General features: G+C 38.4%; 1 protein-coding gene across 3 annotated transcripts in view; it reads right to left on the reverse strand.

The window, feature by feature from the left end:
• The window catches only part of LOC128878711 (uncharacterized), a 298,863-nt gene extending 274,322 nt beyond the window's left edge, over window positions 1-24,541 (reverse strand). For all 3 annotated transcript variants that reach the window (XM_054127154.1, XM_054127156.1, XM_054127153.1), the window contains exons 1-3: window positions 23,868-24,541; window positions 5,228-7,052; window positions 893-4,229 (exon numbers count right to left, since the gene is read on the reverse strand). In XM_054127154.1, coding sequence (XP_053983129.1) covers window positions 893-4,229; window positions 5,228-7,018 — 5,128 coding nt within the window. In that variant the 5' untranslated portion in view covers window positions 7,019-7,052; window positions 23,868-24,541. The remainder of the gene's footprint in view (window positions 1-892; window positions 4,230-5,227; window positions 7,053-23,867) is intronic.
• Between the last annotated feature and the right edge of the window lie 885 nt (window positions 24,542-25,426).

Raw genomic sequence — 25,426 nt, forward strand, 5'->3', positions numbered from 1 at the left:
ACCTTATACTGATAAGGATCAAAAACATTGGGGTGAATAACATCCATTTTTAAATCCCCTTTTTTTTTAAAATGGTTTTATTTTACGTCGCATCTACTGTTTGGTAATTAGCGACAGATTTAATTGAATTTCTATTTGATTAGTGGTATTATATACGACTGAGACTTTAGTAGAGTTTAGTGTCCTTGAAATAGTTCATGATGTTTAGCACATGTTTCTGGCATGTTAAAGCTCTTTCTGAATTCAAGTTGTACTTCCTTTTCTGTAGCTCAAATCTTCTGCACTCGTACAGTAGGTGATCAATTGCAATTTCCTTATCATAGGAGTCGCAGAGGGGAGGGTCCGTTTTTTTTAATAGATGTTCATGTGTAAGTTTTGAGTGTCCAGTTCTTAATCCAGTCATTATTATTTTTTTGTTGTGTCCTTGACAATACTAAAAAAAATTTTTAGAATTTTTTTATTGCAATGTATAGCCCATCGAAAACTGATCAACACTTGTTTAAAATATTTTTTTGTCAGATTATCGTAAGTATTTGAAAAATCGTGAAAAGTGTTACGAGGGACATCTTGTATATAATGTGCTGTTGCAAGGTATTTATAGATATAAGATCGAGAGCTTCTAGTTTTCCGTACGCTTTTAAATTCTTGTTTGGGTACCTGTACGGTATCTGTAGTATGTAGTTACCTCTACAGAAGAATCTTCGTACCACTTATATTGTATCTATCCCTATAGTAACAGTGGAGCTCACAGGTGCTCAAGATGTATGCATTACCGTTGCATTTGGACAGCTCAAAAAGGATTTGTGTCTCGAAACCCAGAGATTTACTGAGATTCCCGATTTCCCTAGCTTCGACAACTTCGGTACAAATAAATAAAAGTGAAACTACTTACCCTTCTGTCGAAGAACTCGCTGCATCTGATCAGCGGTAGCCATCGGACTGATAGACCGTCGAGGGTCGGAGCCAGTATTCCATCCAAGGTCGCCATACGCGTTGCTTCTCGTAGTAGCCGGTCTGGTCGCGTTGGTTGACGAGTCTTTGGGTAGCGGCGGTAGCGGTCTGTCGGCATCGTACTCCGCGGTGTCAGGACAATGACTTCCATCGCGACGGTCTTGATGAAGGAACACGGAATCGGTATCGGAAGTACTGTCCTCGCTCCTGTGCCTTCGAGTCGGCGGTTCTGGAGCAGTGCCATATTTCGTCGGCCAGCTACCGCTAGCCAAATCGGGTCCAACGGCCGACTGATTCGAAAAACTGACTCTTTTCGCGCCACCAACGCTGCCATACTCGACGCACTCGCCGTTTATCAGGCTACCCCTCTTAAATATCGGCGGAGGAGCTGTTTTTCCATCGACGTCGGTACCCTCCTCCTCGTAAACCGAACGAGTCTCGACTTTTCGAGGGATCGACTGCCCCTCGCCACGATGTAAATGCGGGGATGCGCTCTTGGAGCGTTGAGCCTCGAGTCTGGCCGGATCGAGAGTCTTGCTCGGCGCTTCTCGACGGTCTCGAATCGCCTGTTGCGGTCTGACAATTAACACTGGTTGATTCTGACCTTTCTGGCTCTGCATCAGAGGCGGTTTCCCAGTGGGATTCGTTTTGGGACGATGACGATCGTCTGTCCACGAAGAGGGATCTCCGTAACCGGTCGATATCGAGAGATGATCGGTCATCGGAACGTTTCGAGGTGTTGCTTGCCTCGAAGCCGTCGGCCTACAAGAGCGTTTCGATCCACCTGTGAACTGGAGGCTCTCCCCTATCAGATTCTGCTCGTAGATACGCCTCTGTTGCTCCTCGTCAAGCTTCTTGAGTTGCTGCCAATACACAGCTTCCCTGACCTCGGGCAGATCAATTTTTCGCCCCGTCTGTCTAGGGGCCGCGTTCACCGGTGTCGCCAAGGATTTCCTGCGCGCTTCGAGCGCCTTCTGTTGCCAGTAAAATGCTTCCAAGTGTTGTCGAGTTTCCTGCTTCGACGGGGACAGTGCTCCGCTGGTCGGCACTCTTTGTCCGTATATCGGTTCTGGTACTCTCTGAATGTACAAAGGTTCCTCGATGGATCGTGGTTGCGGCGATTGTTGCTGTTGTTGTTGTTGTTGTTGTTGTTGTTGTTGTTGTTGGAGTGGTCGCGGCGTATCCGGGTGCCTTGGATTGTCGACCTGGTGTGTTTTTTCTTGACAGGGGATCCTGCTTCGCTGAAGTTCGGTTGCATGCGGTGGAACAGGACGTTGCGACTGAACGACGTGATTTTGTCGTTGACGTTGATTTTCCGTTGGCTGTAGATCGAGAGATCGATTGCACTTCTCTTTCCGCTGAACGTTACCTTCCGCGTCTCTGGCAGACTCGGCTCGTTTCTGAGGACTCTTCGTAGGCGAGGATGCTCGGCCCTGGACCCAAGCTACTCTATCCTCGCAATCTTTCTTCTGCGTGCTCACCCGATAAGTGTGAACCTCCGATCGCTGACTGGGAATCGATTGATTTCTATGCCCGTAGATGGGCTCCGGTCGCGGTAACTCCGAAGACAAGTTGCCAGACGAATCCTGTCCCGAAAATTTGGCTACTCTCGAGCTGGAAAAGGATTGATCTTCGCGTGGATTTCCACTGGAACTTTGGTCTCGAGGGTCCATCGAGTTGGCTGACTGAAGTCGACGTGGGGAATTGGTTATGTGCACTGGCGATTCGACGGCGTAACGTCTGGACTCGTTCGACGGCCGCGGTATTCTCGTTTCGTACGACGCTTCTCTCTTCGGCGAAGCTATCAGGATCTGTTCGTTAGGTTGAGCTTTTCTCGAAGACGACGCAGCACGCGTTCCTGGTGACAAAGCCGTCTTCCCTTGACTCCCGCTCGTCGAACTCGCGGGGCTGCAGCATCCCGCTTGATTCGTCGACTGCTCGTGTCTTTGACCGTTGTCGAATTTTTGCACGGATTGCAAACTCTTCGCGGGACTCCGGTTCGGCGGCGTGTCCCCTTTGTCCAAAGAGTCATCCATAGAACAGTCCAACTGCTTGGAATTAGTGGGAGTGGTGCGATCTTCACACGGGGAAGACGGACTCTCGTCGTAAATACGCTCGTCCATGCAACGCGTAGACGATCTCGATGGCGATTTCTCGTTTTCGTAAATACCCTCTCTGCGACAATCATCCTCCAAGTCTCTACCCATAGGCGAGCCGCTGTTTCGCGGCGAGTGCAAGTAATATTCGCCGCTCTTCGAGCTGGTGGGCGAGAACTCGCTTTTCTGGCTAGAATTTGGCGTGCAGCTCGAGTCGGCGTAGTCCCCAGACTTCTGACTGGACCCTGACGAAGGATACTTTGGTGATCTGCCTACCAGAGGAGCCCTGTGATTCTGATTTACTATCGGCTGTCGGGTGATTTTTACTTGAGCGGAGACCGATTTCAGGATCAGACCTGACGCGTTATCGTTCTCGTACAGAGCCGATTCGTTCGAGTACGTCGACTTGTCAGCCGCGAAAGAATACGCGTACGCGTTTTTCCCGTACCTGGCGGACTGGTTCTCTTCCAGCTCCTCCAGATAGTTCTGGTAGTTGGACAATTCCGTTCGCGAGTGAGGGATCGCTGGTAAGGGTCTGTCGATCGGATGAATCGCTCTAGGTCTCACCAAGTATCTCTCGCTGGGTGGGGCAGAGATTCTACCCGAGGGCCCGTGATTTCTATGGAACACGTAAGATCGCGTCGAGTGGTTCTGCTCCTGCAAGCTGTGCTTGCGCTCCAGTTGCCCGTACCTCTGGTTTAGTTCCTCGCGCTTTTGCCTCTGTTCGAACTTCCTGATGTCGGGGGATATACCAAGGTGGGAATTGTTTCTGTCGATCCACCTCTCGTCTGGTGCGATCGAGCTTAGGCTCGAGTCGGTAGTGTAGGATCTAGGAGGTCCGGCTCGATCGCGCAAAAGATTCTGATCGTCGTCTCGTGCCAGATGGTCCGGAGTGCTGGTTATCGGACCCTGGTCAGGAAACAATTCCCGCTTAATCTCGTCCAGTCTTTCCTCGATGATCGATCCGTTCAGACTGTTGTCCAGTTTGACGTTTCTCTTGATGTCTTCGTTCAAGTTCATGGTATCAGGGGACCTGGTGTAGTTTCCGTTCTGCTGGTAGCGAGCAAAGTGACGGTCGTCCTGTCTCTTCCGCTCTTTCGACTCCTTCTTCTTGTAGTCTTTCCGAGAATCCTTTGGCGAGAAGAATCCTGGCAGAAGTCGGCGGAGCCCGAGCTTCTTCTTCTGCTTAACGATAACAGTGTCTTAATTACAGTATACAAAAGGAAATACGTGGACATAGCGGTGTCAAAGATGGGGCTCGACCCCGAAAGTGTGTCGTATCGGCTAGCACGATTTTTTATTTATTTTTGATAATTTGACGAAAAAATGTTTGCAATAAAAGTTATTTAGTATTCGGTTGACTACAAATTTCAGTGCAACAAATTTTCAAACAAATTCTTTTTCCATAAAAAGTTAAGGTCACCTGAATATTTTTAAATGGCACTGTGTGACTATAACTTCATTACGTTGTAACTATGTAGTAAACAGATGAATTCAACGACCTCTTATATTATGACCTTTCTTTGACATTTACATTGCGATTTGTAATAAATGAATACTAATCACTTTCTGTTACACACAGTTTTTCGTCCAATAATTACTGAAACGTCGGCATTTTGATCAATTCAATTGTAATGTGCAGACAACGTTCGTGAAACTTCATAGATTTGTAAAGTGTCCAAAAATAAGAGATACATACCTCGCACCCGCAAGAAAGTGACAAGACAAACAATTAACAAAATTCTTGTGATGCGTCGATTGTGTTTTAAAAATATCGAATGTTACACAGGAAAACTTGTACTACTTTCTTTGCGGAGGTGCGATATGTCTAATATTTTCTTTTTTTCGACAGTGGTAATTCAATTGTAAACGGTGAAACTATTCGTTAGAGTTTCCAAACCAATTCATGATGATTTCGGATGGAAAATAACATTTGCAAAAAGAATTGATATAAAACTTTACAGAATTACTTATCCTCTAGTACACCTTATATTTTTAATATTGTTAAAAATACGATATACTCAGCTATTTTTATTTCAAATTGATAAAGAAAGTGCGAGTAACTAGGAAGAACCCGGTGTTTAGTTAAAAGAGATGGTATCGATTACGAAAGTTGTAGATTTAGACAATTAGCTCCTCACGAAATATTAAGTCGCATCGAATATTCAAGTTACACCAACCTCTTTTTTGGCTCGAGAAGAGCCGGCAGCGACCGCAGTCGTCTCCATAGTGAATTCTCTTATGAGTCTCGCGTATCCGTCTTTCCCCGATCGACTTCGGCCCACAAAGTCTATGGAATTCGTGGAGCAGCTCAGTCCTATGTCTGAATCAAAGCTCAACACTTTCCTAGCTTCTTCTCTGGCGCGACTGAATGTTTTCTCGTTCCTTCGATCCTGGAACTTGTCCTTTGAGAGAACCACCGACTCTATCCACCGATTGGCCCGTTCGAATTCCACTCGTCGCTGATCGGTTCCCTTACACTCGGCTATCTTGATCACTGTGTCCTGGAAGTCCTCATCCACGGACTTGATTCTGTCCTCTAGGCACGAGTCCGAGTCGATCGTGCTAACGTCAGTGTTGTCCGCCAGAACTTCCTCCGAAGTTTGTCTTCCTGTGATGTCAATTGTCAGTCCATTGTCTTCCTCCAAATCTTGTCGTTTTCCCTGCTCGAGAACAAACGTGCTGCGATCTTCGTCGACACTTTCTCTAGACGAAACACTACCGAACTCCTCGACGTAAGAGGACTTGGATGACTCCGAGGAGTGATGCTCCAGACGACTCTCCAGAAATTCTCCTGACCACCTCTTCTCCACTTCGGACACCTTCTTGCTGTAACTGGGTTTGGCGTTCCTCTCCGTTACGATCCTTTCGCTCGACTCTTCGTCGTTTCGTTCCCCGCTGGATACGCGATCCAGATCCGTCTCCAGGACCCTGTTCTCCTCGATCTTCAACCTCTTGTCAAGGTTGTGCTTGCGGAGAAACTCTTTGTCAAACGCAACACCGCCGATGAATTTCTCGTTCGCGTTCGAGTCAACGACGACGGGCAGCTTCAGGGTGCAGGTCGCCTGCAATTCCAGCAGCTTTCTCTTGTAATTTTCGGCCGTGCTGGCGTCGATCTTGGTACCTAGATTTTCCTGAAGGTCCTTGATCTTCGATTGACTCTTCTCTAAACGATCTTTCGCGTCGATCTCCACGAGGCTGTCGACTTTGTCGTCGTTCTCTCTAAGTCTCTGCTGTCCTTTCCCCACGATATCATGACTTGCTTTTACGAATAGAGCTTCGTTGTCTTCGTCATATTCGACTCTGCCGTGATCTGGACCAGTATTCGATACTGGCTCTAGAGGACTCGATTCTTTATTTATGTTCTCAGATACCGCCACGGTTACCTTGTCGTTGGGTTTCGAACTGTCCGAATTGATAGACTCTCTTTCATTCTGGGAGGATAGAACAAAGTTCCTTGCAGCTGGTTTTTCGGGTACCTTAGGTGGAATCTTGCTTCTCGCGTCACTTGGACAGGTAGTCTTGAGGCCCGCTACTACGATGCTACCAATGGAAGGGCTCTTCGTCAATTTTATGGGCTTGATTCTCTTTTCAGCATCCTGAGGAGAGACGTCGTTGGTCTCGCGAGTCTTCGAGGTTGCTTCGTTATCAGAAACGTTGTTGTTAGACTCGAGCACAGACGTATCCTTCGTAAGCGAAGCGCAATGCTCGACATTCGTGGAAGACTTTTGTTCGTCTTTGGATTGCGTAGGAACCGTCTCTCCTGATTCTGTCTTTATCGACAATTTCCTGGAACTCTCATTTTTCGTCAGGAGCACTTCTCGCGATCCAGTCGAGGACTCCAAGATGATCTTTTCGACGGTAAGCTTGTCGACCGAGAGGACTCGAAGCCTCTCGGGCCCTTCCTTATTGCCAGCCTGTGCGCTCGTTCTCGAACGATTTTCAGCGTCGACTTCCTTCGCCGCCTCCATCTTTGGCGTTCCACGAATCACTGCTCAACAGCGCCTGAAATACAAATCAATCGAACATTGCCTCGTATCCGCTCATCGACTGCTTCTCATCGTTTATTTACTTGTGTACGAGAAAGATTTCGATATTAGGATACTATTACAGTCTGTGATGAGTAATTACAGTAATGTTTCGTTAGAAGCACAAACTCGGGACTGACCTTGTGCGACTAACGTGAACATCGTATATTCTTTGACGTTTGACGACGCCCGTCAAACGCAGACAAGGGCAGCTTATAAAGAAGAGGGCGGTGCGAAAACACCGAGGTATGTCGGCGAAACAATGTAATGCAAGGATGAAACCTTTTTATTATTAACTTTTTTGTTTTGAAACTTTTAACGTCATATTCCTGACATTTTTCTGATTGAAATAAGACTAAATACGATATAATTCGGACGATATTTACCATTCATTTTTTTTTTAGTTAGTGTTCTACGATGTATGATACATAATAAGTTGTTAGACTAAATCAGAGAAAATCAAACTTTCAAATTATAATCTAACGGTTTTTTTTCACAGAAATCCAACATCATCACTATTTATAAAAATGTTATTTCAATTTAGACAAAATGGACTTAAAATGGCATAATCTTTTACTTCTAGACCAGATTTATAAAGATCTACGTGCAAAAATAACAATAAAATGGTCTTACTTAAATTTTGTTTTCAAGAAACATATGTTTTCATATTGTTTCCCAAGCAGCACTTGACTGTTTATTTCGTCTCCTAACGGTGTAAATGATTACACCAAACATAAATCCCTAAATGATCCATTAGTATTATTTTACGGGAGCTCGAAAATCACGCATACAAAGATTTCGCTGACAGATATATCTTTTATTTATCTTATCTTTGGGCCTTTACTTTCTCGAAAACAGATACATAATTTACGTAGTCGATAGAAGTGAGTTGAAATTTACGAAACAAATTAACGCAATTTTCTGTTAAATACAAAAGAAGTGTCCAGAATTCGTGTTAATAACTTATATAATATGTACAATATACATATACGTATACTGCAGTGTGTGATGATTAAATTGCGGATCGTAATGTAAATGCATATTTTGATATGCGCGTATTATTTGGCAAATTGCATGTGCTCAGCATATCGTAGTACCAATGCATATGAACATATGCATTATGAGCTATTCCATGCGAAATCGGATACTTTTTGGAGTTTCATCTCCGATTTTGACGAAATTTGGGTATGTAGTCTTTAGTAATATTTGAACATATCTCCGTGAATGTAAAAGCAGTTTAAAAATTATCGGTTTTGCAACTATTTCAAATTTTGTGCTTACTTTGTTTGAAGAAATTATAAAAGTATTAGAAATAATTTCAGTTTAAACGAAACTTATTTAACTATTCTTCTTTAAATTGTTTGAAACAAATGCCTTGTTTTTATATTACGCATATTTTTAAAAAATTCTAAAAAGTGAAATATAGCCCCATTTATCCTCTTTATTGGGAGACTTTCAAACAGATTGAGACATTTAAATTGGACAATTAACGTTCATTTAAATTAATTTTTACTCAATCAAATTGAATTTCTTCACTTTTTTTGAAGTCCCTCCATAAAGAGGATAAATGGAGCTATGTTCTCATTTTTATTCCAATTTTTTGCATAATAGATCACCAATAAAAAAATCGCATTTGTATAAGACTATTGCAAAAAGATGGTTAAATTAAGTTTTTTTAACTGAAATAATTTTTGTTCGCTACTCCTATGTTTTCACTAGTTCTTCTCAAAATCTCATCAGTATCCGTTTACTAGATTAATAGTTATAATTTCTCGAAAAAATGTAGCACTCGACTTCACAAAGCTATAAAATCGATCATTTTCTAAATTTCGAAAAATTTTTTGACATACAGTTAAATATTGATAAAGACTATAACATATCCAAATTTCGTCAAAATCTAAGATGATTTATCGTTCATATTTGCATATATTTTGTGCATTTTGCATATGCTTTGTGCACAGTTTACATGCATTATATAAATATTCGTTGTCTAGTGGTAATAGTCAAAAAAACATAATTACTGGGAATATTTGGGAAATGGTACTCAGATTCCAAATAATATTTTATAGACTTATAAAAGTATTTGTACAATAAATTTAAAAAAAGTCTTGTTTGTTTCCGAGCGACATATGAAATGCATCTTGATCTGCAAAGTGGAAGGTTGTTTACTTTTATTTAAGAGTTTTTCTCTGATTTAGATCATATTGTTATAAAATATATACCATAATACAGTAGGTTATCTACTTCGGTGATAGATTAAGGTTACGAAATCAATAAAACGTAATCCGTGATAATTCGTAATTGTAAATATAGTACAATTGAGTCTAACTAAACTATTTATGAACAGTGCTCGATAACTCCATATCTCTTAACCTTGCCCACTAATCTATTTTATACGTCAGGCTAGTTCATTCCTTGATACGGGCGCTTAATGCTCCTGTAACTTCTCATGTGCGGGAAGCGATAATAAATGGATAATGAAATCCGGAAATGGCACACATGCATTTAATGCATGCAAATCATTTTCTTGGTAGATATCAACAGTATAACAAGACATTTCAGAAGCTACGCGAGTACCTCTCAGATTTAGGTTTTCTAGGAATAAGACCCCTATTACGTTTCCTGAACAATGTTGTCCGAGTCTCAACAACTACCTGAATGCAAGTTGCCAATTATCCTAAACCGTTCTTATAGTCTTTGTACTAGAAATATCTCTTTCTCTCTCGTTACGCGACTCTAGAAACAAGATCCTCTAGGAACTAGACACCAATTACGTTTTCCAAAAAATACGATAGTCAATATCAAGAATTTCATAATCAATGTACTCGAATAGAAGTCGCTAGTTATCTTACAACGTTCTCATAGTTCTTCTATCAGATAATGTCCTTACTTTTCCCACCATGTGGTTAAGGCATCTAGAGCTAAAACTCCAATTACGTTTGGTAAACATATTATCCGACAGTCAACAACGCCTATTTAAAAGTCGCTAGTTATCTGTTTATCTCGATTTCTGGGAATCCGAATACCTTAGTTGTTAGTCTGCTTGCTTAATTACTAACGACCGATTGTACATCAGGTTACCAATTGCGAACATACTGGTTCGACGGGCCACTCAAATAAATTATTAGGGGTACGTAAAAATTCCCACCGGTTTTGAGAGATTTCTTATGAGATCTCTTCTCTTATGAGAAATCTTCGTATGAGATTTCTTCGTCATTAAGTTATAAACTTTTCAATATTTTTTAATTAAGATATTTTCCACCACTTCCCACCGTCCCGGTAAAAGGTGGATACCGGGATAAAAGAACTTTTTATTTTTTGAGCTGATAAAATCATCCATGAAGTTTCGAGATTTTGTATTATTTTAATATCGTGTGCTAGAAAGTTTTACCTTCTTTTCGAGTGGAATATTCAGAAATTTGAAGAAATTTGACCTTGAATTTGAAGCTTATAATGCATTTAGCAACAGGCTTTTATATAACATGTGGATTTATCCTTGAAACTGGTGACCATTAGTTTTTTACATTTTGTACCATTCTTTCACGTGTGCGAGTTACGTCGAGGACCCATTCGCTCTTGACACAGCCATAAACCTTCGGATACTAAAAGAGTTTCAGGCTACCAGTATTTAAATTCCGTGAATGTATTTAATGTCGGATTTTCACAAAACTTCACTTGATTGATTAAATACGAATAATATAAGCCTATTTCGATTTAAATTGACCACCCCAGTTTTATGAAGAACGATATAAAAGTGTTGTTATTTTAATACTGATTATTATGGGACATGCAGATTTTCACACAGATTGTAAATAGACCACGAAATCATATTTTTTTAAAAGAGTCAACATGATTTCAGAAAAACTATCGGTCCAATCGGCTTCAAATTTATATTGTATGTATATTCAGAAACAGTCTCTCTATCGTCTAACGAATAGGTGAAATAATATGTTGCATAATTCGTATTTTTTTGTTAAAAATTCGGGACATTTTTCTTAAAAATTTATAGTTTCGAGTTCGTTTAGCTGCCATTTCGAGAAAAAAGATCCATCTGGTTTTCTCTGTTTCGTTAAACAATTTGAAAATGAACATAGAATAAAATGCCGATTGAATTTTTAATTTCAGTTCATTTCAACGGCAGGAATCATGTTAAGCAGTGCCCAATGTATGTTCCACTGCCTCACGGTCAACGGATTGTATTATTTATATTTTTGGGAGAATGTTTTCATAAAAATAGGTACATTATACAGTAATAGTAATAAAACAGCGTGTAAAATTAAAATGTGAAAATCTTGCATACTTAAGAAAAAGAAAAATGATAAAGAAATCACTTTTTAGTCTGAAAAAGCAACCCCCCTGAGGGCCTCAGGCTGAGGCATCCTCGAAGTGCTCTGCCACTTTCGCACATATTCCGATATGCCTTATACAATATTTTTACTTTCGCTCGACCTCCTATCCGTCGATTGAATCCTATCACGCGAGAAGGAAGGCTTGTGCAACTGCGGCCAATTTTTACATACCCTGTACGAAGTTGGCCAGCATAGTTTCCGCGTTCGCGCTAACGAGCCGCAAAGCGAACGGTTTCGAGGACTAAGCGAAAGGTCCGTCTCGACACGCTATGCTAGGCGCCAGGATAATGTCTACCGCGGTCGGCGAGCCGGTATCGCATTACCTTGATTACGAGAAACCGATCTTAGCCATGAGTGCGTGCCTGCGTTCATCTCGACTTCCATATTACGTGACTCGTGCCGCGTTATTGCCAAAAGAATGTCGTTGCCGTTGCGCTCTCTCGGTTTCCTATTTCTCGCTGCAACGTCGAGGGACACTGCTTGGAACACGGGCCCTCCGTGTGTGCACGCCATCGCGCGAATCGGCACGGTTTTCGTTTACGTTAACGTTTACGTAGCCTCAAACAACCGACAGAAGCAGTCTAAACTCGTAACCTAAACGGAGCTACATCTTTCAAGCTGACGCGCGGTCATCGTCTTCGCGACGGAAATGGAAGGAGCAGAAGCAGTCGTTTTCAATTGTTTTGACATTTTCTCATACGCTATAAAGATACTATAAACATTGTTTTCTTTTCTTTTTCTTTTTTATTGTGTTTTTATAGTTACATCCACCTCACAGGGTTATTAGCAACTAGATGAATTTCTGGTACGTCTAAATTTGGGTGAATAGTTTTGTTTGTTTAAGGAATATGATTAAGTTATTACAATTTTCAATTGTATTGGTGGCGTTTTCGATTTTTTCATGGATTTTGAATTTTGTTATCGTTAAATTGTGGATTTTATGCATTTATGGTGTATTCTAATGGAATAAACACATGCTAAACATAACCATAAGGTGTGCACTTAGGAAAAATGGAATAACAATATCGCCCTCCGTATTATCCATTTATGGTGTAATTTAATGTAATAAACACATGCTAAATATAACCATAAGGTGTGCACTTATGCAAAATGTAATAATAATACCGTTATAATCATTCAAAAATCTATTCAACATACATTACGTATATATTATGTATAATTGCTATATTATTGTACGTCATAAATGCATAAAATCTCTTAAAATTTTGTTAACCGGTAACAAGTGGTCCTTGTGGTCCGAACATTGCTGACCGGTTTATTTATAATTGCACTTATATTACTTTATGTAATTTTCAAGATTGAAGTAATTTTACTTTAACGTGAATAGATTAACTTGCAGTTTCTAATGTAACTTGAATTGTCTGATGAAACTTTGCGAGCAGGTCAAGAATCTTTCTCTTAATGATAGTAGCATCGATAATTAGACAATCTTGTTACGAAAGAAACTCGGAAATAGCGAAATACATAGGAAATGCAAAAAGGATTGACTGGATAAATGCAACATTTATATTTTTAGGTAAATCTTTCCATACAAATTTCTATATCGTACTAAAATAGTACTAAAGGCGTATGTAAAATGTCAAATTAAAATCTTGCACACTTAAAAAAAAAAAGAATGATAAAGAAATAAAAATTTTGGGTTCGTAAGAAGGAATTCCCTATTTAATATATTGTTATACGATGAAAAACAAAATTTCCGAAAACATATATCCCTTATTTTAACCTGGTAGTTTATGCATATACATTTTTATAAATGAGAAACAACATTTAGTAAGATGAATTAATAAAGATACATTTTTTTTAAAAGATATTATTTAAACAAATAAATAAATAATTCTTTCTGACATGAGCGAAGTAGCCATTCAAAAATGCGTAATTTAAAAAAAAAAATTTGTCCCAGCTTCTCTAGCTTCCAAGGTTGTCTGGAAAGTCCATGCCGATTTTGGTAGGTGGTACAGGTCTGAATATATCGGAATGATTGAAAACAAATAACACGAATACATTCCTTAAAAGGCGAGAAGGTTGTGGAACAAAATGTAAGTACAGTTAGTATAATAAGTATTCGTACAAGAGCCATTTATTTTAAATTGGTTGCTATACGAATATTTGTTACAATCACTGTAAATAAATATATATCAAAATTTATATGTGCCTTTGAATTTGTCTTCAAAATTGGCTAGAACTTTCTGGACAACCTACTATTTAAAAAAAACATGTTTTTCAACTCCCACTTTAGAGACTGTTTTCATCCCTTCGATAAGGACCCTTGACGATAACAAAAATACGTGTCAATTATTTTTTTAGAGCTACCTTCCACATAAATTTGATCGAAATCAGCGTATGCCCATTGAATATGTTACCTTGTAAGTTTCATTCGGAAACTCGAGTTACAGTATCCGTACATCACTTATCAGTGTACACTATTTTAATCAGTGCGTCAAAAATAAGTATGATGTAAACTACATAAATCGGTGAGCCAACAACGGGCGTAAAGTGGCCAAGATCAACGACCGTAACACCAATTCCCTCCGCGATTCTCGCGAACACGTCTCAAACCCGTGGGACGCTTCGCTCGTTTTTTAGCGCGGTTTTCGCGGTCCCGTTACCTTTCGTTTCGCTCGCGATCTCGCGGCAAACGTTTTCGCGAATCGAAGAGCAGTGGGGTCGCGAGATTCGCTTCGTTGACGACACCATCCCTCTTTTCACCTATTTCGCGAAACGCAAGCTGTATCTCCTGATCTCATTTGCGCATGGCTTCATCGGTATAAGAAATCCAAGAGTAAACGTCCTTAGAAAGGACGAAAAGCACAAGACTGAAGCCGAACGGGGGCTTCAATTTTTTTCTTCCCAGCCACGAGGCTAAATGCTTTACGAATAAGAATCTAATTAGTAGGTTGTTTGGGAAGTTCATTTCAAATTTTTTAAATAAATTAAGACCACTTTATTTACACAAAGAGGAACTGTATCGAAACAAATGTGGACTATTTTATTCCACGATCTTAGCTCATCTTACAAAAAGCTGTATGTTGCCTTTTCTCCAAAATGAAGATTTCTTATCGGCCAAAAGTTTCCAAAGATTCAAATTTTTTGTCCCGAAGAAAATTTTCCAAACAGAGGTATAAATACGAGTGTCATTCAAATATAAATCAGATTTGTTAAATCCTTTATTAAGGATAGATAAAAATACAAATGGATTGCCTTATTTTTCTACGTAGGTTCCTACAACAGAAATACATTTTCTCCGTTAAATAAAATTTAAATGTCTCAGTAGTCAATTGCGCAGGTGCAGTGAAACTTGTGAATCGATTAGAAGGAGAAGGGAGGCTTTTTAGGACCATATAGCGACCTGTAACGAAATATGGGTCCATCGCTATACCCCAAGAAACAAAACAGGATGAGTATGGTGGTGGAAAGTTAAAGAGGTGACACTGATCAAAGCCAACTCGACTGTCAGCCAGGAAAATTCTAACAACTGTGTTTTGGGACTCAAAAGGTGTGTTGCTGATGATCACCTACATAGTCGAAGGACAGTGACTACTACTTCCCGCTCGTGGATGATGTCAAGACTGTTTATCGCAATAAACAATTCGCGGTGTCCTTCTGGAAGACGACGCAAAGCCGAATATACCAGCTGTAACTCACGATAAGCTCACTAAAATACACTGAATATCACTCGAATAACCACCTTATAATCCAGGCATGATTCCATGTGACTACCGTATGAGTGGTATACCGAAGGAAAGATTAAGAAGGGAAAGATTTAGAAACGACATAGCGCGCTGCAGCGATTCAACTGTACTTGAACAATTGGTTACTGGTGCAACCAACTACTTTTTTTCCTAAGGGGATTAGAAAGCTTTCTATCTGATGAAGAAAATGTATTTCTGTTGAAGAAAAACACGTAGAAAAATAAGGCACTCCATTTGTATTTGTATCTATCACCAATACAGTTGTGTACAAAATTCTGGTTTATATTTGACCTTGTAATAGCTAGGCAAGAGGCATAAGGCAAGATCGGGAGAATATGGAGGATGAAGAAGAACGCCCTATCAAAATCTGCAGGATTTGTGTGCACGAAATCCATAAGCAGGGTGTCATCAACCTCTCGAGGCCGGCCACAGCGAACTTGATCTTCTATATTGAAATCCCCAGTTTCGAATCTTCGATACCATTTTCGTAATCATTGACATCGTCATGTTTAAAGCAATACAATACATCATATGGCAAAGCTGTACTTTCTGATTTTCCATTTTCCAAACTGATTTATGACGAACTGGTTGAAATTAGAAAGGTCTGCGAAGTTTTAATGGCTGGCTCATAGATCCAAGAATGTTTATTGATAAAGACACAATCATTTGAAGTACCTCCGCTTTCACTGATAACATAGAGAGCCGGAGCACGCGAAATTTGAAACGAACCTTTTGTACAACCTAATATAATACATTACTGAGGTGTACGAAAATGGTCATAACTTGGGAACAAGTTCACACAAAGCATGACTTGACCACCTCGATCGCTCGAGAAAAGTTGAAAAGATCCAAGCGGCCAGTGGAACGAAAAACTTGAGAGAAACGCAATATTGGCCACTGAAATTAATACGACGGTGTTGACTTACCCGTCTGATGATAAAAATATACGCTGTCGCCATCAATTACGTAAACTACGCTGGAGTTCGACGACGTAACGTTTCCGTACACGCGAATAAGTAAGAATGCAAAAAAAGAAAAAATGGATTCAAAATACGTATGTACACGTAGATCGTTGTATAACTCATTATTCATTTGAACTATCAGAGAATATGATTTTAACCTTCGAATGCCCTAAGTTTCAAATTTGAGACCGGACTTCTAAATCAAATTGTACACTTGCAATTGGTTTGTTTTAATATTTGGTTGTATGGATGTTACCATTGCAGAATGTTCTTTTGAACAAAAGTTAAAAAAGTAAACGTCAGCTGTCAAAATTGTTCAAATAATAAATACATTGATATTTTTTTAAATTTAATTTGGAAAATCAGGATTCTAAGGGCTAACCATAACCCTAAAATGTCACACAGGAGTCAAGTGTGATTTTGATTTCATTATATTTACAGTGGAACCCATAGAGACATTATGAATAGAGCAGGGAGGCCTCCCTGTAAGTGGAAATGACGTTAAAAAGAGAAAATAAAACGTGGTATGTATCCCATTTACTTCTATGCGTTTATTAATGTGAATATAGAAACATATGTAATTATTAAAAGTATAAACGATAATTATTTATCATTGCCATAAATGTAATATAAAAATATACTGATAAACAGAGACAACTAGGGTACCGCGGTTTTCTTTCTTTTTTTAAGCTATAGTACAGTTAGTGGTTTGGCTGCCCTACTCTATCTATTATATCTTTATGGTAGAATCTCAATTATTGGAACATCAATGATGCGTGAATGCCTTATTTATTGCATGAAATCAGCAAAAGAGCAGGATGATTGCTAAGTAGCAACTAACAAGTTTTCTCTAATTATTGTGGGAATCTCCAGTATTGATTTTTTTTAAACTATGCAGGGTTAGATCTGGTGATTTTGAAAGTCGACCTGTTGGCAGCCAAAGCACCCTCCATGACTTGGAATAATACGTATGTAAACGGATTAGATAAATATTACCGACCTGCACTTGCTTGATAATGTATCAACAACGACGCACCTACTATTGCCTTAACGTTTAATATTACTGTTACCACGTGTTCACAAAACGTTTCCGGAACTATGTTTATACAACAGTTTTTTCATATTTTTAGTTAAAGCATACATCGGTTTATCAAGCGATTTCAAAGCCAGATATATTTGAAAGAACACGTAATTCTGTAACATGAAGCGTACGTGGAAATGGAGAGAGAACACATAGAATACCTTTCGTAGACAGTAAAAACAGATTACAGTAATGTAATCCTTTGTTTAGAAATTGTATAGGATAAAGATACAGCATAAAGTTTGCGTTAACAAAATTGAGAACCGTCGTCAGCTCTGACAAGATTAATTTTTCAAGCTACTGTCACCACGTTTTACTCGCAAATTCAGTACAGCGATTGATAAAGAACAATTCAAAATTCGTCTGTTTGATCGGAATATTTGTTCAGTAAATTGTTTATTCATTTATAAATGAGTTCTCAATTTATTTACATAGTTCCATCAAGGAGGTATTGATAATGTAGCAGTTTTAAAAAATCGATTTGTTTGCATTTTCTTAAACTGCATAATATCGAAAATATGTTTAAAATAGGTTTAAAAAAATCTTGGCAACATTTATAAAAATATTTGTTTTTGACGGCCTGCGACACCGTTTTGAGGTGAGCAACATTTTGGCAAATTGTATTGGTCTGTAACAAAAACCAAACAATATCATAAACTGCTGTGGATTCTATAAGCTATGACGTAGGAAAATTGCAATTTCTATAAAAATTCACAAAACGGCAGGCATGTAGTTTAGTGATCTATTCTTTTTACCAGAAACCTGTCACTTTTTTGTTCTTATTTTGTCAAATTTTTGGAAAATTTATAAATTATACTACAATTTATGATACTTTTGGAGTTTTTGTTACAGTTTTATCCGATTTACTTGAAAAACAATTATTAACTTTTCGATTTATAGGGAAGTTATTGTATTTGCCCCTAAAATGAAAGATCGATTTTTTAACAGATCTCCATGTTTCAAGGTTATTAGAGTAATTTTAGGCTATTTGTAACAAATTGTTCGCGCGCACGCGCGCGCGTGTGTGTGTGTGTGTACGTATATAAACAAATTTTTCGTTAACGTTTTCTAAAAAAAGTAATAGCGAGATAAAAATGATCGATGATGCAATCGATGTGTATCAATCTAACTTAGAGCTGATTAGATTTTGTTCTAATTCGGTGCAGTAGTTAATTTAGTTTTTTTTTAAGAAAACTTAACTCAATAACGCAATCTAGATGAGAGAATATAAATTTATGAGCGAATAACTAAATGGAAATAATATATATACATAGATTACTATTATTACATTTGTATGCATATGTATAACACATGTATATACACATACAGGGTGCCAAAAGTATGGAAACAGTCAAATATTTCCAAAATGGAATATTTGTGAGAAAAATGGTTTAGAGAAATGTTTTAGAGTTTCAAAAATTCTATTGAACGATCGTGTCCGTTTGACCTTCAAAGGACCGGTCAAAGTCACGTCAAGGTCAACATGATTTTTTTAATGGAACACCTCATCTTTTATCATGCACTGTGAAAGCTGGCTGTGTGACCTTTTCAAAACACTAGTTTCAAACATTTTTTTATTCGCAATATATGGCGCTGTAATCGAAAATTGGGAAGTTCCTTGTGTGGCTCGTAAAGGGTCGCACACAAAATAAACATGAAGAGCTATATGAAATAAGCGAGCAACAAGAACCCCACTCGCGAGCGAGCAACAATAACCAGCTAGTTTTTTTACACGTTACCAGGATTTTTTGTATTCATATAATAGAAAACTTAATATAAATCGACTGTTTACTTTTTTTTTTCTGCTGTTTAAAAATCCTATACTTTATTGGTCCTGTCTCCTTAGGTGTTTTACTTAGTCCTGGTTCTTTGAACCACAGTAAATTACCACAAAGTTCTGTCTATTTCCGGTAACGGAACGTCATAGACTCTTCATAAGAAACATAAACTCCTCACGAGGAGCATACTGCTTATAAATTTGCATCATTCGACCAGTAATAACTATTCGCGGGAGAATCGACGAGAAATTAGAGTAGCGAGAGCAGAGCTAATCCGAAACGAACGTTCAGGCCAAGCTAATAATTGACAGGATCGACACGGCAGTTAGTTCAACGAATACCAGCGTACCCGGTTAATTATCGCAAGTCTCGTTATCCCATTATCGTCGTTAGATATTATCGCGAGGTCGAACGAACTCCTTTGCCGATTGCCGACCGTCGGTTTCCAGCAAGATGCGTACACGCGAGATGCAACGACCCATTGCACGACTTGCCTGGCGTTTTCAATCTGTCAGTGACGGACATAACATTATTCAAATAATGGATAATAACATGTTGTTATTCGCAACATTATTCGACCGAACACTCGTGTAGACAATTTTTTATTAGGTCATCGTGAAATGTAATTTCATTCTACAATTGAGATTCTAATTTTAATTGACGGAATAACGAGTAAAATAAAAAAATCAATATGCCCTCTTTCTACTACATCGATGATTGGTTTCTAGCTAGCCTAGTCTTCGTACACAATTATATCAAATACGAAGTCTTTTTGATATTTAATATTTTCACATTTTAGTCTCACAAATTAATGACGTAAACTGCTATTCGATCATTGTGCAATGTTCTGTGATTGAGTTTCTAATTTTTATTAAAAGAGTAACGAATAAAATATAAAACCAGTATGTCCTGTTTCGACTATATCAATAATTGGTCTCAAGCCAGCCTAGCCATAATCAAACATACATACGAACATCATTTTATTCGAATAATGGGCAAGAAAACGCAAAATGAAGAAAGCGAAGATGCTGATTTTAATTAATATTTCGTTTTCAGTGCATCGTAAAATCCAAAACCAATATCGAGCAGAGCAAAACATACATAATCAAATAAAATGAAAAACTTCTCGATATCTCCAGTTTTCACATTTTAACCTTACAAATCAATGAAGTTAACGAGCAAATAACATCAACACTTTTCATTTACGACATCCCGGTTAACGCTGAGCCATTTATACCATGGTATACTAAAAATGCTTGGAAACAGTTGCCATGTATGGAATTAATAATATTATATTACACCATAAAGTTTACACATATCGCCGAATACTCCGTGTTTGCTCAAGGAGAAACTTTGCCAAGTGGCCGATCACCGAAACACGTCCGATTACTCGGACAGTTATCCTGTTTGGAGAACGGTTCGGTCGAATAAACGTCAGGAATAAATATCATTGGTTGCTTTTATTTGTCGTCCGTTACTCCAAGTAAAGTTTGCGCATCTCTGGCCGCGCGTAATCGCGACTGGAGGTACTTACGTAAGCAAGAAGAACTGACAGGGACACAATCCGCATGCAAACGTTACGAAACTCTCAACAACCGTGAAAAAATAAAGAAAACAAGACCGATACGAAGAAAAGATTTTAAGCACACCGCATCTCGCTCGATAATAATTCGCTTCATGCCTGGATAACAAATACGGACATCATTTTGTTCGAATAATGGATAAGAAAACGCAAAATGAAGAAAGGCGAAAATACTGATTTGAATTGATATTTCGTTTTCAGTGCACCGTAAAATCCAAAGTAATATCGACCAGAGCAAAAACTTCTTTTATATTTTATTTGAAAAATTTGTATTTTATGGAAACCACCAGAGCTTACAACATAACCAAATAAATTCCTATTTATTCAATGTGTATAAAGAATTCTTTAAAAATAATCATTCTCGGTTCGTTTACATTTTCTCTTGTACATATTTAAAGATACGTAACAGTGTTTTTGTTTGTTGATTATTATCGGGCATAAAATATCAAAGAGTTGCAAACATTTGACCCATTCTTAATCTTTTATTAGTCATTCAATTCCCTTTTCCTATAAATACACATGATTATCTTTCACAAGAAAGAGAAATTAGATAGCTAAGAGGAAACTATCTTTAATAAAAGCAATCAATCGTTAAGAAAAAGCAATTAATAGTTATATTCAGAGAAAATAATTCACTAGTCAAGATTTTCATGAATTATAGAAAAGCAATTAATACGACTATTATTGATATTACCAACAGACTGTTTGCGTCCTCCTGTATGTTTTATACGCAAGAGCGTTTAAATATTTGATTAGAGAATCCGTTTCTCATCCGACCTACATCCCAAAATTATGCAAGTTTAATTTTGGCTCCATGTAACAATTTACAGATATGGAAATCATCCAAGAGAATTCAAAATAGAATTAAAAACGCTTTCATAATTTACGTAACAAAATAAATGGAATCGTTTGTAAACTGTTTGAAAAATCCACGACTATTATGAAATTCTATATCGTGCATTACTTTGTTCTCGCTTTGAATATTGGAGCAATGTCTGGTCACCGTATCAAGTTACATACTAGGTGTACCCATAAGTCGTCAATTACTTAAGCTTGTTTCTTCCTGGTAGTTGAGCGTTAACCGTAGACAAGGAAAGACGAGTCTTGCGAGTCTTTCAATTCATAAGACAGTGCCAATTTATTACGTTGAACCGAACAAACAAACTTTTATCGCCCTGCAATAAAATGGCTGAGTTTGTACCCTTTAAAAGTAGGGATGCGATATTGCGTGTTGTTTCAATTTCGTGTGGGATTTAATGAAACAACTGCAGCTAGTTACATTTACGATGTTTATGGAAATGTCTGGAAGACGAAGAAGCATCACGGTTTCGACAATTTGCCGAAGGTGATTTTAACTTGTTTGTGGATGTCTAGTTACATTTGATAACGAAGCTTTAGTTACCGGCGGAATTGAATCCTAGGCTAAATACACAGAAATTACAAGATAGACTCGAATTCACATGATTCGTGATGCGAAGGCACCTCCGTGAAATTGGGAAAGCCTTCGGACTAAGACCGGTTAGTTAAAATACGAATAATGAGATTGAATTATAGTTTGTATATATTGTCAGTATTTCAACTTAGGTAATAGATTCTTGAGTTTATAATTTTCTGATTTAGCAACTTTTTTTCTATTTTTTTTTTAATATAGAGAATCTATTATATTATTGATATGAAACAAACACTTGTATAGAAAAGGTAATAGAGCGAAAGTTTTCGTTTTACAATCGAGAATTTCTTCTCAATGATATTTTAACAAGTATTTTAAACGTTGATTCTACATTTAACAATACAAATTACACAGTGTGCCACAGAAACAGGTTATTAGCTACTCCCGTAAACCTGAAAAAGGATCTAAAATATGTAGACAGAAAACGTCGTTTCGATTGCTTAAATGGGATAAAGATCAAGGATTGAAAGCCAATAAAATGTACACACCATTTACTCTGGACAAATTGGACTGATGCAATTAAAACAAACGAAAATTACTCGTACGAAGTTATTTATAACTTTAATTACAGAAGAGTTTTCCAGGGTATATATTTCATTTCTCTATGGCGAGGATCTAATTCCCACAACTAAATAGATTAAATTAATTAGAAAAGTGTTTGCCGGGGTAAGAGGTACGGTTTAAGGACAAAAACTACCGCAGTCAACGAACACCCGTATCCTCTGTAAATGGACGGACCGACCGTTCAACATCACGACGAAATGAGCATTTTTTACCGAAGTTTACTCAAAGAGACGTACTCACCCGTCCTACGCGTGCACACGGTACTCGCACTACTATCGCCGTGCACTACCACGAGGGGCACTCGACGCGATAAGTATCGAGCACTCGACTGACTGCGCCTCGAAGCGGGGAGACGAGTTTGGAACCATCGGAACGATGATTTTAACAACGATGTAATGCCGTGTCCACTTTATGTAACAAAGTTGGTCTGCAAACTAACGCGTTTCAAACATCCATCGATAGTGTGACTTTTCCAGCTAAATCATTGAACAAACAGAGGCCCTCCCAGATACCGCGTGTGCGGGATGTCATCGATAATTGTAGCGATTAATGTGTCGACGACTGTCGCGAGTTTGATTGCTCCGAAGTTACTATCTCGTTTCTAAGTTACGGAACAACGCTAATGTCGAAGTGCAAAAGCGAACGTAGGATTTATAAAAATAAATTCCCTTTTGCGGGATGTGAATACAAGTTAAATACCAAAATGGAGTTTGGTACGAATATTTGTTTAATTATGTTTACCAAATGTTTCGAATTCGAAATGTTTGTGTCCAATTCGGTAAAAAAATTCAATTAAAACGAAGGTAGGTGATGGAGTACGTAATTTTGTTAGAATATCTTGTGTTTTGTAATATGTAATAGAATTTTTGCCGATTCGACGCGCGTTACAAAAATTGTTTCAGCTTTGCAAATAAACATGTACATTAATATTAAAATGCATTATTGTCAATTCAACGTATGTTAAAACAATATAATATAATAACAAAGTTTCTTTTACCAAACAGTATTAAAAAATCCTTATTACTTGACTTTCAGTGAACCTACCTCAATGCCTGCCTAAATTTCATTTAAATTCGCTATTTTACTAACTTTGAACAGACGCAGAATAAAATGTAACAAATAATAAATGAAAAATTCCAACTGGTTCAAAATTGTAAAACCTCTTACTTTCTAATCCCTTTTACCATTTTTACTACTGACAACGATAAAATACTACGGGGAAATATTTTTTAAATTCCATTTCGTAACGTCACCAGCCACGTGACCACGTGTGGTTGCCAAAAAACGCGTGCGAAAGTAAACAAAGCGATAATTACCGACGTTGGGATTGACCGTCTCGGTGATTTCTTTGTCCTTTTCGCGACATCGAGTGCGTTTCAGTGCGGTCACAGCCACTGGTCACTGCTACTATCGACTGTACAATACCGTCGACGGAACTTCACGTTTCAACTTAAAAACACAGCACGAGGATCGCGGCGCGACGCGTTGCGTTGTCGGATGAAAACCAACGAGACCTATCGTCGGTCCGAGATCTACGGGACATCGCGAAGAACAACGGAGAGATAGAGGTATTAATCGCGGGGAGGGGGAGGGGGAGGAAATCGAGAAAGGAAAGAAAGAGTAGGAAAAGGAGGGACGAGACGGCGTCAACGATGCCTCTGTACTGACTGACTGCGAGTGGTTCGCGTAATGCGCGCAGAGCGAGAGAAACAGAAGGTGGGGGCAATAGAAGGCAAGAAAGAGCAAGACAGGCCGGGAATAACGAACAGAGAATGGATTCGGAGTACGTGCATGATCGCTAACACCGGCTACGGACGGGAACGGAACCGATTCTCTCTTTTCAGCAAACTGAATGTGCTCCTCCCGTGCCAGCTAGGTGAGACCGCGCGTAAACGCTGATAACGAGTTACCGGTACGCACTGTGTATTTACTTATGACGCATCGTCATATCCCTGGTCAGTGACTCTCAATCCTACCGATCGTATCCACGTTAAAGCGATCGTCACGAAGATACCGCTGGGGCCAGTGGTTCTTAACCTTGTTAAGGGGGTATCCTGAATTAAGAGGTCTAAAAAAAGCTGTTTTTCGTGAATTTTTTTAGGTTTGGTAAAAAATAATTAATTCCATCGATCTTTTTATTCTATTTTCATATATATTTGAGCAGTCTGTACAAATTTGTTCAAGATGAAATATTCAAATTGAGTCGACTGTGACGCACATTTGTAAAAGGTGGAAAGGTTGTGGAACAAAATGGCACCTATGTAATTTAATAAATATATATTAAAATTCAAACGTGTTTTTGAATTTTTCTTAGAAATCGCCACGAACTTTCCGGACAACCTAAAATATATATAATTTGTGATTGTCCATCGAGTGAGTTTTTCTAATTATTCTTACCCTTTTGCTCGCTCATAAATAAATCGCTTAAAAATCAAACTCTTTTTCAAATTAAATTGTGTTACTCACTAAACGCCCGGTGCGAAGACTTTCCACACTCGCGACACGGATTGTATTTTGAATATATTTGCACCAGGTTGGTCATTTTGGTATTATAATTGTTAACTAGGAACCTGTGACTTTCAAGAGAAAAAAAAAACGATTTATATCGGATATGGTAGAAAATTTAAATTGAAATTTGTCCCGATTTAGGTGTCACACTCTGTATTGCAATGGTGTATCATTTATTATTCAATTAATCGCAACGAATATAAAAAGGACCCTGTTGTCTGAATTGTCCCGATTCACTTCAGTTGTGTTTGAACTGTTTTACAGAGTACCATGCTAAGTAATATAATTTTTTATATACTATATGACTGTGTTTCTAATATTTTATTTTATACAATTTTATTATTATGCTATTTTGTATATTTTAATG

The sequence above is a fragment of the Hylaeus volcanicus genome, chromosome 6 (assembly GCF_026283585.1).
Source record: "Hylaeus volcanicus isolate JK05 chromosome 6, UHH_iyHylVolc1.0_haploid, whole genome shotgun sequence".
Classification (NCBI taxonomy): Eukaryota; Metazoa; Arthropoda; class Insecta; order Hymenoptera; family Colletidae; genus Hylaeus; species Hylaeus volcanicus.